This window comes from Heterodontus francisci, chromosome 2 (genome assembly GCF_036365525.1).
Source record: "Heterodontus francisci isolate sHetFra1 chromosome 2, sHetFra1.hap1, whole genome shotgun sequence".
Taxonomy (NCBI): domain Eukaryota; kingdom Metazoa; phylum Chordata; class Chondrichthyes; order Heterodontiformes; family Heterodontidae; genus Heterodontus; species Heterodontus francisci.
In genome coordinates this window covers 109,297,423-109,311,988 of record NC_090372.1, presented here as the reverse complement: position 1 = coordinate 109,311,988, position 14,566 = coordinate 109,297,423, and the positions used below count along the sequence as shown (strand labels likewise).

Here is a 14,566-nt window from a genome sequence, read left to right as displayed (position 1 = left end):
TCTAGGTTGTGCTCCACCCAGCGGTCCATTTGCTTGCATTGGTCAGTGATTGTGTCCCCTGTTTTAGATACGAGGGGGGCAATCTTCTTGATGGTTGGCCCAAAAGCTCTCTTAACGCCATCATACATTCCTCTGATGTTTTGGGTGTCAGAGGCCAGCCTCTGTGACTGCATAGGTGTTGCCAGTAGTCATTTGCGCAGCGCCTGGCTGTTCTTTGTGCAGTGCTTCTGGCTGCTTTAAGTGCTATGGATGTTAACTCGTTGGGGACTTTCTTGTAGTTCAACAGTGGAATGCGCTTAGCGGCTATGACAGGTTCCAGCTCTTCAATGTGAGATTGAAACCAGTCTGCATTCTGCTTCACACGTTTGCCATAGGTGGTTATTGCTGAGTCATAGATGGCATCTCTGATGTGGGCCCACTTGGTCTCTGCATCCCCTGTAGGAGTGTTTTGAAGGGCTTTTTCAAGTGAATTTAGAAACTTATGTAACAGCTGTGGATGAGAAATTCTGCCAGTGTTGATGCGCGGGCGGCCCTTCTGCTTGGAGTAGCTTCTTTGGAGCTTCAGTATAACATTAATTGGAATAATAAACATAAGAATCTTCTGACACTCAGATGATTTATGAGTCAGGGTTAATTAGTTGTGATAAGGTTTACCAGCAATATTAAAGCTTACTCATAGTGGGGCTTAGTAGTAGTCAGGTTTATTAATTATAAATTAAGAAAAATTAATTAATACTTCATAGAGATGGCAGGGCAGGTGATATGTTGTGGCTGCAGTATGCGGGAGCTCGGGGATGCCAGTGTGATCCAAGGCAAACACGTCTGTCATCAGTTTCTGCGGCTCGAGGACCTTTGGCTCAGAGTCAATGAGCTGGAGGCCAAGTGACAGACACTGCGATGCATCAGGGAGAAGGAAAGTTACCTGGACACTTTGTTCCAGAAGGCAGTCACATCCCTTAGGATAGACTCTTCTGAATTAATCAGTGGTCAGGGACAGGAGGGTGTGACTGTGAGTGAGGCAGGTAAGGGGATCGAGAAGACAGAAGTGGAGGCACCTTAGCCCTTGTAATTGTCCAACAGGTTTGAGGTTATTTCTACTTGTATGGATGAGAGCAAGGGCTGCAGGATGGATGAGCAAACTGACCATGGCACCGTTGTACAGGAAGCCATTCAAACGGGGGCAGTACATAGGAATGTAGTGGTAGTTAGAGAGAATATAGTCAGGGGGGTAGACACTGTTCTCTGCAGCCAAGCGATAGAGTCCAGAAGTCTGTGTTGCCTGCTATGTGCCAGGGTTCGGGACATCTACTCAGGGCTGTGGAGGAACTTGCAGTGAGAGGGGGAGGATCCAGTTGTTGTGGTACATATGGGTACCAACGACATACATAGGACTAAGAAAGAGGTTCTGCATAGACAGTATGAGCAGCTAGGGGATAAATTAAAAAGCAAAACCTCAAAGGTAATAATCTCTGGATTATCAGAGCCATGAGCAAATTGGAGTAGGGTAAATATGATTAGAGAGTTAAATGCGCGGTTCAAGGATTGGTGTGGGAGAAATGGATTTCAATTCATGGGGTACTGGCACCAGTACTGGGGAAAATGGGAGCTGTACTGTTGAGATGATTTTCACCTGAACCGTGCTGGGACCAGTGTTCTGGCAAGTTGTATAACTAGGGTGGTCGAGAGGGCTTTAAACAAAATAGTGGTGGCGAGAGATCAAGTGAGGGATGATGTGATAATTTAGAGAGAGAGGAGAAGGCAAGAGAGACGGTAGCAATAAGGGAATTGATAATCTGAATTAGGAAGGGTAGATTGAAGGGAAGCAAAACTAGTAACCAGAAATAGAAAAGTAGTAAGCAAAATTAGAAGACAGATGAAGCAACGGGAAGCATCAATTGGGTCAGAATGTGAAGTAATGTTAAAAAGACAAAAGTTAAGGGCACTCAATGCACGCAAAATTAGCAACAAGGTAGATGATTTTAAGGCACAAATCGAGGTAAATGGATTTAATTTAATTGCCATTACAGAGACATGGTTACAGGGTGACCAAGATTGGGAACTGAATATTCAAGGATATTCATCAGTTCGGAAGGACAGGCAAAAATGAAAAGGAAGTGGAGTAGTGCTCTTAATAATGGATGAAATCAGTCCATTAGTGAGAGAGGATCTTAGATCGAAGGATCAAGATGTAGAATCAGTTTTGGTGGAGCTAAGAAACAGCAAGGGGCAGCAAACATTGGTGGGAGTTGTTTATAAGCCAACCAAACAGTAGTGGTAATTTTGGGCATGGTATAAATCAGAAAATTAGAGGTGCATGTAACATAGGTAATACAGTCATAATGGGCAAACTGAATTTACATATAGACTGGGTAAACGTAATGAGCACTAATGCTGTACAGGATGAATTCCTGGAGTGTGTACGAGATGGTTTCTGAAGCAGTACATTGAAGAACCAACTAGGGATTTAGTATTATGTAATGAGAAAGGGCTAATTAATAACATTGCTGTAAGGGAGCCTTTGGGAAATAGTGACCATAATATGATAGAATTTTACATTAAGTTTGAAAGTGATATAGTTTATTCTGAAACTAGTGTCTTAATTCTGAACAAAGGAAACTATGAAGGTATGAGAGGCAAGTTGGCTGTGGTGGATTAGGAAAATACACTAAAAGATTTGATGGTAGACATGCAATGGCAAGTATTTGAAGAAGTATTGCATGGTCTACAGCAAATACACATTCCCCTAAGACACAAAAACTAATAGGAAAGATGAATCAACTGTGGCTAACAAAAGAAGTTAAAGATTGCATTAGATTAAAGGAAGTGGTTTATAAGGTTGCCAAAAAAAGTGGTAAGCCCGAGGATTGGGAGCAATTTAGAATCTAGCAAAGAATGACCAAGAAACTGATAAAGGGAAAAGAGAAAATGGATGCAACGTAGCAAGAAACATAAATGCTTCTTTACATATGTGAAATATATGAATTTGAATTTGGTCCTGAATTTGGCCCACTACCTGATCCTATCTGTCCCATGGAGGTTCAGCTTTTGATGCCTCTCTCAAATAGAAACAATTGACCTGCCTGTGGATTTGTGGGAGTTTTAAAGAAGAAATTCTAGGCAGTTCTACAGACTTTGTTAGCAGCCATGCAATGAATTAACACACAGCTTCCATTCCCAGCAGCACTGCTCTCCTTCAGATGGGATCTGCAATATCGTTGATTCCTGAGGAAGAACCCGACTATCGACAAAGTTTGTAGTGCCGCCTGAGATTTGCTTTAAATTCTCACAATTACCCACAAGGGCCTCAGTCATCTGATGTTGTATTCTTTATTTAATGCATACTTTTCACAAACTATATTTGTTCTTATAATTGAACAACTGTCTAATATTAAATAGTTATAAATGTGAATTTGAATAGTATATGATTCCCATTTGACTAAAACTACTTGTTCCTAAAATAGTTCCTTAATATATTACAAAAGCATCCTGTAAAAAATAAAGAATTGCATTTATATAACACCTTATCAAGTCTCTCTCAGAAACACCTCAGTGTGATGACTGTTTTCATCTAGGCAATATTAATTACTTTACTGCATGTATATCTGTTGCTTTACTGTCTTATTTATACTATATTAAAGTCTTGTATATAATGTCTATTTCCTGTAACTGTCGCTTAACTTCCTGTCATGCTTCCATCACACATTTATCATGTCCTCTGACTAACAGAAAGCAGTGCCATGGGGACCCAGTCTCTCAACTACACACAACTACACACAACTGCACAGTGGCGCAGTGGTTAGCACCGCAGCCTCACAGCTCCAGGGACCCGGGTTCGATTCTGGGTACTGCCTGTGTGGAGTTTGCAAGTTCTCCCTGTGTCTGCGTGGGTTTCCTCCGGGTGCTCCGGTTTCCTCCCACAGGCCAAAAGACTTGCAGGTTGATAGGTAAATTGGCCATTATTAATTGTCACTAGTATATGTAGGTGGTAGGGAAATATAGGGACAGGTGGGGATATTTGGTAGGAATATGGGATTAGTGTAGGATTAGTATAAATGGGTGGTTGATGTTCAGCACAGACTGGTGGGCCGAAGGGCCTGTTTCAGTGCTGTATCTCTAATCTAAAAAAAACTCGACACACACACATACCTGCCAGTTAATTAGTTCTAAAAGAAAAATTAATTCTGATTTGATGACAAAAATACAGGAAATCAATACAATTAAATTGAATGTAGGCAAACTGGATCACACAACACATACACTTTTACAATGGATCGTACTGCCTTACCTGAGCCTGGTGTAAGCACGCAAGTTGTCAAAGGAAAGACACAAAAAAGACAAGGAAATATTATTTAACACATTTCATAAAGATCAATTATGTTTAAAATAAAATAACGCAAATTACATTTTCTAATATATTTAAAACCCATTCAGATAAATCTTTGTTTTCTGATGATAGGGATTTTTAGCCTCATAAATCCAATGTGATCAGCCTTGGATTTCTTGCTTTCTGTCAACTCTATTTAATATTAGGGTCAAAATTCCATGACGCTTCCACATCATTTCTGCTGTAGCTCTGGCAGGAATGCAGCAGATGAGTTGTAAACTAGATTGGGTCCTGATACACTGGTACTGGTCAGAACATTCAATTGGTTTTGTAAGAGGTCATGTAAAGTATTTCTACCCACCCCAAGTACAAGACCAGAGATAAAGAGTCAGTGGCAGTCAAAGGTCACCAGCTGGTATGATAATTTCTGGGGTCATGCATGTCCGTATGGATTTTCAGGACAATTCTAGTTTTTCTTATTTCAGAATTATATATATATATATACATATTACTCCAGTTACGTAAGAGTTCCCTTCAGACATATATACCCTGAAAATGCAGAGTGAACATTACAGGGTCAGAGGGTTGGCATTTTATTTGCATGGGGCTAGAGGGCGCCCAAAGCACTATCGGTACAAATCATACACCCACCTTTCTCAGGTCCTTGACTGCCACCTTTCGGAGAATGCTGTCCTCCCTAATCCACCCCTCAACCCCACCAAAGAACATATTCAATCTCTCCTTTGGCACCCTGTGAAAGGGGCCAATACAAAAATAATCTAATTTATAAAAGTTCTCAATTTTTAGTAGTCCAGGCTGCTTCTGTAGCCTGGAACCACCCCAACCCTTCTCTCCTACTAGTGCCCATCTCCGCCCATTCTGAAGGCTTGCGTGTTTTTTCTCATTGGGCACTGGCCTTCAGTGTTATGCTGGCTCCCTTAAAGTCTGTGGGAACTATGAACTTCCCAGTGTGGGGAATCCCTGTTACCCACTTCCTGCCCCATCCCCTCCCTATTCTGATATGGCTGGCTTTGTAAGCAGTGGGTGGAGGCTTGCACAGCGCCCTCACTCTCCCTTTACTAGGCAAATCAGGATTTCTCAACTAAGGTCAGGATTCAGCATATCTAGGTCCCAGTCCTTCTCCAAGCTGTGCTGCTAAACTCCCACTGGAGATACAGTGGCTGCCTGGTGAAATGGTTCAAGGAATTCAGCCTTAGTTTTGCTTTATAAAAAAAATCATTTCTTTGCCAATAACTTTCATGGAAACCAATTCTGTTGTGTAGTTTAAAAGTTTTTTTAAATTTAACTTTATTCTTTGCAGTTCTATAGCAGGGTAGTAGCTCCCAGTCTCATCTTTGTTAAGTATCACTATTTATCCGAGCAGCTTGATTTGACACCCTGCTATTCAGTGACTACTTAGCCATAACAACATCAGACATCTTGTCATGCTGTTCTTGTTTTAGCTATTATTATATGTCTTTAAAGAATAACCTTTACACTTTTATTAACGAGCACAATATTTGTACCTGCTTTTTTAAACTAATGTGTATATCAGACAAATTATGTATACAATGTAGGGAAAAAATAATTATATACTTAAGCTGGGGTTGGTGGGAGGGGAGCAGTTATGCAATTCGCTAATTTCGTTTTTGCCTCTTTCTCCTTCAAACCTCCAGACAAACTTTCTGTTTGGCCCTTATGTCTGGAATAGTCTGAGCACTGCTTGACAGTTTCAGATTTTTTTTCCCCCACAGTGTCTATTTGGCAGCAAATCAACATTTCCTCTTTTGACATATTTTAACAGTTGCTTTCCAGCTGCCCATTTTAATGAGCCTTGGCCAAACACGTCAGTGTAATTAGTCTCTAAGGTGCAAAACTGGATTAGATATATGATAGAAGTTGGTTTAATTTTTTAAAAAGTCACAAGCTATGCCATCATTTATTCTCTTTTTACTTTACTTACACATTACTTTTAAAGAAAAGGTTTTGACATCACATCCCATGTGAAGTATTTTTAACTGACTCATTTCATTGATTTTTCGATATCCACATGTATATGGTGGCCTTTGTTTGCCTGCTGCCAACATTGTGCTCAGCATGTTGCTCCCAATAAAATCAAAATCAAAGCCCAAACTTTACAGGCAAAAAAGAAGTCAATTTTTGAAAACCTTATTTTTTATGGGATATTTGGATACACTTCTCTCCTTTTTCTTGTCTGCCTGGCCAGAACCTGCAGCCGGGGGGGTGGGGGGGGAAAGCATGGCCCGCTCCCAGTCCATCGCCAATGCTCTCTTTAGTTGTCTATCAAGAGATACCAGGGACTGCCTCTCTCTTCTGAATTTATTTGGCCCATACCACAAGCTACATTGAACACCGTCCTGTCCAACATAACTCCGATGGGGATGGGGATCTAGTGGTTATTGAACTTGAATATGTCCTTGCTCGATGCCAATGTTCAATGTCATGATACCACCTTCAAAAGACAACTTCTAGACTAAATAGAAGGAGATTTGTGGGTTTACAGTTTATTAGGCAGAAATTACGATTCAACATATTATAAAACTGACTTTCAGATGTTTTACAGTTTCTTAGGTTTCTATATTTGCATGTGCTACGCGTTCACCTTTGGTCATTTTCAGCTGACAGTTAAGGCTGACACAAGAATATGGAAATGAAGGAAAACAATCTACACAATCAAAAAACAGGGTTATATTATACTTGTATCTTTCTCCATAGCTAATGGGACTCTCAGTCCTCTACCAACATTGAGATTCAAAATTAAATTTAAAATGTTTCCAGCAATCTAATAGCATTATTTTGAATACATTTAACTTGGCTTTATGTTAAGAATACAGTTATATTGTAGGGTCAAAGAACCTCCTACAGATGATCTTGAACGTTAGGTTTAAAATCAGATTGTTGATCTGATACCGACGTTATACAACCACTTTTATGATGATTCATATATGGAAACCCCTATTCATTGAGGCAAAAGCTTTAGGTGGCTGTCCCCACAGAAAGACACTGCCCCTACCCTCACCAATCCCCTCCACCCCAACCTGTTGAGAGGCCTGCCTGACCCAACTTACATGTGTCCTGGGGTCCCCTCCATCTGTGGCACTGCATGCTTCCTGCAATACCAGCAGTGGCCACCGCTCCCAGTGGCACTGCTGGTACTGCAGAGCTGCCAGCCCTCCAATTGGCTGGCAGCTCTGGAGGCGGGAGCTTGTTCCTTAAAGGGATGGCGTCCCTGACAGTGGGCAGTTAATTGGTTGCCCTCTGTGAAATTGCATCAGGGGTCTGATGGGGGGCCGCGGTGGGGTCTCTCCCCACCTTTGGCCACTGCCAGGACCTGCAACACTGAGATAAAATCCTGGCAGTAATGGTTCATCATGGAGGTTTAATCAAATATCAAGTTCATAGTCATTTCGACAGTTAAAACAATAAAAGTTTTGAAAATAGGCTTGCAAAAATCTGCATTAAATTTATTTATAGTTACCTGATTGGTGTGGTCAAGCTTTGGACAAGGTCTTCCACCATTGTATGGCTTCTCACGCAACCACTTGGATCTGACCTTCACTCCACTGCCACATGATTTGCTACAGCGAGACCAATTGGACCATTCACTAAGCTTACAGTCGGCAGGACAGGGGATGATGCAAGCCTCCTCTATATAAGCTATTGTCAGAGAAAGCAATTATGAAAAGAATTATGGTGTCTGTTACTATAGTATTCATATTACAACCACTCTTATGGTCACAAAATTAGTACGAAACCTGTTCAGCTAATACATGCTTAATTAAAGTGACAGCGTATCTTAAAGAAAGAATGCAAGGGTTCATAATGGGATGCTCCACTCCCAGTCACACTAGACAGTAGTCAAGATCAGATATAAGGTTATATGGTTAATTCTGTGACCTGCACTCTCATCTACTGATGCTCCATGTTGGTAGCAGAGCCTCCCAAAATTATCCGTTAAAATAAAGTTTTGAAGTCAATGGAAAATGGGTTGCTAATTGGCTGATTAGCTATCGCTCATTTAGAGCCACTGTCAAAGAACAATTCATTCCCAAAATGCTAGATTAATTCAGTTAATTCCTTTAAATGTTGAGATTTTTACTAAGGTATTCAAAAGTGTGCTTATACAATTATACAACACTTAAAAAAAGATCTGATAATAGGCAAAAGCGGTTTCTCACGTGTGAGATAACTACAGCTATCTCATCTTTAATTGTTCAAAAGTGAAATTGAGGACCCCAGTGCATAAGACTGATTTCTATCCAGTTTGACTAGCGACCCATTTGAGTGGGGCTTCCCACTAGCTTTGAGTTTTTGAATGCATCACACCATGCCACATTATTTTGTAGTTGTAATTAAGTGTGGTTGGTACTTTTTTCCCATGGGTCAGTGGAATACTTTCACTCTTCAAATTCTGCCCGTGTGAATTCAGACCAAAAGATTGAGCTGAATCTTACAACTGGTATACTCCAGGTAGAAGAGAATGGGACAGCTCTCAGTAGGTTAGCAGACAGATAAGAACTGCTATCTCAAACTTGACAAGCAAGATGTTGAGATTCTAAATATCTAAATTTACCTCTTTTGGAATCTTGGTTGGAGGTTCAGGATAATTTGGTGCAGCAATATTTAGACTTTTTGCATTGTTATATTTATCTAAAACAATTTTCCACACTTCATCAGAAATAAATATAGTTTAATAGAATAGCTAAGAAAATTGTATTGTGCCAGATAAACTTATCTACAGAGCAGTCCAATAATCCCTTTCTTTAAGCCTTTAAAAACAGAATTGAAACAGCTTAGTAAGAACCAATCAGTGCATTCCATTTAATTAATACTACTGGGGTACCAAAAAAATTAAAATAGAGAGAGGTATTAAAATAATCTGGCCTCTATGGAAATAGGATTATGATGGGAACCTCCAGATATTAGACTTTAGACTTAACTGACTGCAGCTACTGAAATGTTACTGAGGTACTGACAGTCCATAAGGTTCAGAAACACAAATGCTGTTAACAGTGTTAAGGCACAGAAAATTTCCAGCAAAATCTTGATTTAAGCAAATAGTCACGAACTTGGTCCGATTGACAAGGTTTCAGTTCATTGGCAAATTATGTGATCTCCTACACAGTGGGTTGAATTGAATGGGTCAGCAGCTCTGGGAAGCAGGATCCCCATCTTTAAAGGGACAGGGATCCCAGTGCCGGGCTGTTAATTGGCCTGGCACTGTTAAATAGAGCCGATGGGGCTCCGAATGGCCAAATCGGGGTTCCCACCGCCTTTTCGGCCCGGCATCACTAAATCCTGCCCACTAATTCTGAAGAAACTTAAGCCAGTTTTCTAAATACTTCATTAATGGATGGAAAATTGTAAGAAGCTTTGTGTTCCCACTGTGCAAGATTCTACACCAGGAACGTAAATTTTGAAAATACGCCCAGTGTAAGATATTGTGTAAACCATAAAAGCATTGTAAACCAGCTAATCTGCGCACTATTCCTGGGAAAAGGGATCATTGATTTCCTATGGAGATGATGGGATTAATATTGGTGACCCTTGCTCTGGAAAGGGTTTATTTCTCCTGGGACAAAGGTCAGGAAAAAGCAGTGGAAACTCATTTCACCAGCATTTCCAAGTTTTCTTGATGAAGAAAGGAGTAGTGGAAAGAGGCCTGTGCTTGCAGATGCAATGTGAAGCCCAAAGGCAGCATTCCAGTTTATCTCTCCAGTGTCTGGGTTTGTATTTTTAGCTCTTAACACAAATGTACCAAACACTATGACAATGATTGGTAAACGAAACAAAAGGTTCTTTAATAGCAAGATTCTAAGAGAGCTCTTCAATACACATGCTACCTGTTGACTAACACTGCTCCAACTACAGTATCACATGTTAACTTGCATCACTTCCTGTTATGATGTACACTAAACCATTTATTTATTCAGTAGTATGTTAATCAGTATTAAAGAAATTAAAGCTATATCACAACATCTCCCTTTCATTTAATAGAAAGACTACGTAAGTTATAAGCCATGTACATAATGAAATAGGATAATTGTGAACAATAGTTACACATGTGTGGACTCTCACATTCAAGTGTCTCTGAAAAGTACAAGAGGTCTGCTGACTTGACCTCATCTGGTAACAGTGAAACTTTGCTGAGATCTGGAATTGTCAATTCTCTTCTCTTGACTCATAGGTCTAGATTGACAATTATCTTATACTTGAGTGTTGTACGTTCGTCTTCCTTAACTCCACTCTCAGAACTTGAATGTGAACGTGTGCTTGATGATACAGGAGTGTTAGATATGATGCTGTTGGATAACTCTCTCAGCTGACATCTATTCCTCCTCAAAGTCGGTCCATTCAGGGTGGTTACCTTGTATGACCATGGCTCATTTTAGATCTTTGACACTTCTGCAGGGAACCATGTCTTCTCTTGCAGGCGGATCACTCTGACTTTCTGTCCTACATGCAACAAAGGTAATTCCATGCCTTCATGCTTGTCATGTGTGATTTACATCTTCTCTTGCCTTTCCAATAATTATCTTGGACTGATGATGATCTGATCAGATTATGAATTGGAAGAGTTCTCCTGACTTGCCCTCCAAACATGATTGCTGCTGGGGATGGTAATCCCGTATCTTCGAAGGTGCAACATTGCTATTCAATGTCTTGAGTAGTCTCCTTACATTTCAAGATTAGTGACTTTACCATCTGCACCATTCTTTCTGCTAGTCCATTTTACAGCCCACTTTTTACACATTTTTTGGAATGGCTTACCAGTGTACTGTGGACTACTATCCAACAGTATCTCCTCCAGGGAACCAAAAAGACTGAAAACTGCATTCTTCGTGTTTTCTACCAATGTACTTGCTGCATCCATCGTTAACGAATGATCGTAAATTTAGAGAAGTAGTTGGTAATAAGTAAAAAGCCATCACCTCTGACAGTAAATATGCCAGTAGCTATTCTTGACCATGGGTGCAATGGAAAATCAGAGGGTGGAGTGGCTCTTTGTGTTGTCATGCAGGCCACCATCTGCCAAGAATGAGGCACATTAATTTCACCATATGGACATTAAACTTCAAATTGTTGCTGGGAAGAAAAGAGGGCCTATTACAAGGAATTACCAGGCCCCTAGCCAGAAAGATATTTTTGCATACTAGCAGTGTTGGAACAAAGGAACCAATCCCTGCTCCCAATACACAGAACGGACGTGGTCCGACCAATTTAGTCACATAACTAACTGACTGTTGCAAAGTTTTGCAATTAGTGTTTTAAAATGGAAAAACAGTGTTCGAAGACAGAAAGGTCCTGGATTGAGAACATCTCTCTCCTGTCTGCTCCCATCTGTTTCTCACCAGCTTTGGAATCCATTGAAGACACATGAACCCCAAAGAGAGAAAAGTCTCCTACACTGAACAAGGTTTAGGAAGAATACTGGGCCCTAACGAAAAGCAAGATCAACCTACAAAAGAACTCTACAGTGAGCTCGAAGAACCGTAATAAACTCTTCAGAGATTGCCTCAAACCTCTCCACTTTATTTTTCTGCTGCTCTTTCCTGTCCCTATTTGCATAGTCATAGAGTTATACAGCACAGAAACAGGCCCTTCGGCCCATCGTGTCTGTGCCGGCCATCAAGCACCTAACTATTCTAATCCCATTTTCCTGCACTTGGCCCGTAGCCTTGTATGCTATGGTGTTTCAAGTGCTCATCTAAATATTTCTTAAATGTTGTGAGGGTTCCTGCCTCTACCACCTCTTCAGGTAGTGTGTTCCAAATTCCAACTACCCTTTGGGTGAAAATAGTTTTCCTCAAATCCCCTCTAAACCTCCTGCACCTTACCTTAAATCTATGCCCCCTGGTTATTGACCCCTCCGCTAAGGGAAAAAGTTTCTTCCTATCTAACCTATCAATGCCCCTCATAATTTTGTATACCTCAATCATATCTCCCCTCAATCTTCTCTGCTCTAAGGAAAACAACCCTATCCTTTTTAATCTCTCTTCATAGCTGAATGTTCCAGCCCAGGCAACATCTTGGTGAATTTCCTCTGCGCCCTCTCCAGTGCAATCACATCCTTCCTATAGTGTGGTGCCCAGAACTGTACACAGTACTCCAGCTGTGGCCTAACTAGCATTTTATACAGCGCCATCTTAACCTCCCTGATCTTATATTCTATGTCTCGGATAATAAAGCAAGTATCCCATATGCTTTCCTAACCACCTTATCCACCTGTGCTGCTGCCTTCAGTGATCTATGGACAAGTACAGCAAGGTCCCTTTGACCTTCCGTACTTCCTAGGGTCCTACCATCCATTGTATATTCCCTTGCCTCGTTAGTCCTCCCAAGATGCATCACCTCACACTTCTCAGGATTAAATTCCATTTGCCACTGCTCTGCCCATCTTACCAGCCATCTATATCGTCCTGTAATCTAAGGCTTTCCTCCTCACTATTTACGACAACACCAATTTTCGTGTCATCTGCGAACTTACTGATCATACCTCCTATATTCACGTCTAAATCATTAATGTACACTACAGACAGCAAGGGTCCCAGCAAGGGTCCCTGTGGTACACCACTGGTCACAGGCTTCCACTCGCAAAAACTCGCATGTATGTATCGTGTGTGCATGCTAGTGTGGGCGTGTTGTGTATCCGTAGGTCTTTATCAAATTAGAGTTTTTTAAGTTTTAATAAATTTCACCTTTCTTCTTTAAACCTAAGAAAGCCTGTTTGTGCTTATTTATTTACCTTATAAATGGAAAGCGGTGAACAAGGATTCACCAAAGGGGAGCTCAAAACAGTGTGTTTAAAAATAAAACCCTGTTACAGCAAGACCAGGTGAAGGCTGAAAGGGAACCCTAGACACATTTCTCACCTGGTTGTAACATTTGTCTCGGTTGATGTTTTTGACATGCATCGCGCATCCTCACTATTCATTCTATGTCATTATTGATCCCTGGCCAATAAACTGTCTCTCGTGCAAGTCATCTTGACCTTTCATGCCTATGTGACCTTGCTGTAATTGGGTAAGGATACCCTGACAAAGTGCTTTGGGTATCAAAACTTGTCTGCTTTGAAAACAACTCCACTTGATATCCCTAATTCATCATGATATGGCCAAAAGGTTCTGAGGTCACTGGGAACCTCTTGCATTGTACCTCACCATCCACTGATATTGAGCTGCCATAATGCTGTGAGGACAGGATATCTGGAAGTCTGTCTTTGGAGTCTTCACGTTTGTTCTGTTCAAATCGCATTAGGTCAGTGTTGTACACATCTTCTATTTTCAAACCTACTTCATCTACTTGGACATCCCACGACATATCTGCTGTCTTCCTGGGGTTGGGTAGCCTGCTCAATGTGTCAGACATAACCATGAGGTTTCCAGGTTTGTATTGAATCTCACAATTGTACCCCTATACTTTGATCAGTAGTTGTTGGACTCAAGGTGGCGCACTGATGAGTGATTTTGCCAAATCATTGCTAACGGTTTGTGATCAGTCTCAACAATAAAATAGGTACATATGAAATCTGGTGATACCGCACATTAACGCCAGTGTTTCTTCTTCTATGTTCGAATAGTTCGCCTGAGTGGGTGACAAACTTTTAGAACCGAACGCAATTGGTCTCCCTTGTTCTGGCAGACTAGCTCCGAGACCCTTTTGTGAAGCATTTACTTCGAGTGTAGTTTCTTTCCTTGGTTCATAATACTGTAAACATGCTTCAGCAGAAAGTGACTGTTTTAATGAATCAAATGCGTGCTGATGATCTTCATGCCACAAGAATACCGTATCTTTCTTGAGAAGTTCATGTGGTGATGCTTTCTCAGAGAAATTCGAGGTATATGGTGATAAGGAGTAAAATAGGCCCAAACATTGCTGTAAATCCTCTTTTTATCTTGAGGAGTCGGCATTGATTGTACATCCTCTACTTTACTGGGATCTGGTCTTATTCCAGTGTCAGAATAGATTAAACTGAAGAAATTAATATGGCTCACGTTGATAGCACAGTTTTTGCTTTCAAACATGAGACCTTCTCTCCTAGCTATCTCCATTAGAATGTGAAGATTCTTGTCATACTCTTCCTTGGTACTTTCCATGACCGATATGTCATCTGCAACGCAAACACATCCAGGAACATTCTCAGCAATGCGATCTATCTGCTGTTGGAACAGGTCTTGACTACTGACAGACAGAATCGTAACCGTGGAAAGCAATACCTCC

The 14,566-nt window shown here is 40.9% G+C and overlaps 1 protein-coding gene across 1 annotated transcript in view; it reads right to left on the bottom strand.

Annotated features, from left to right (window-relative positions):
• thsd7aa (thrombospondin, type I, domain containing 7Aa) overlaps positions 1 to 14,566 on the bottom strand; it is a 543,974-nt gene that overhangs the window by 79,308 nt on the left and 450,100 nt on the right. Inside the window, exons 14-15 of the mRNA XM_068051191.1 lie at positions 7,824 to 8,002; positions 4,286 to 4,291 (exon numbers count right to left, since the gene is read on the bottom strand). Coding sequence (XP_067907292.1) covers positions 4,286 to 4,291; positions 7,824 to 8,002 — 185 coding nt within the window. The remainder of the gene's footprint in view (positions 1 to 4,285; positions 4,292 to 7,823; positions 8,003 to 14,566) is intronic.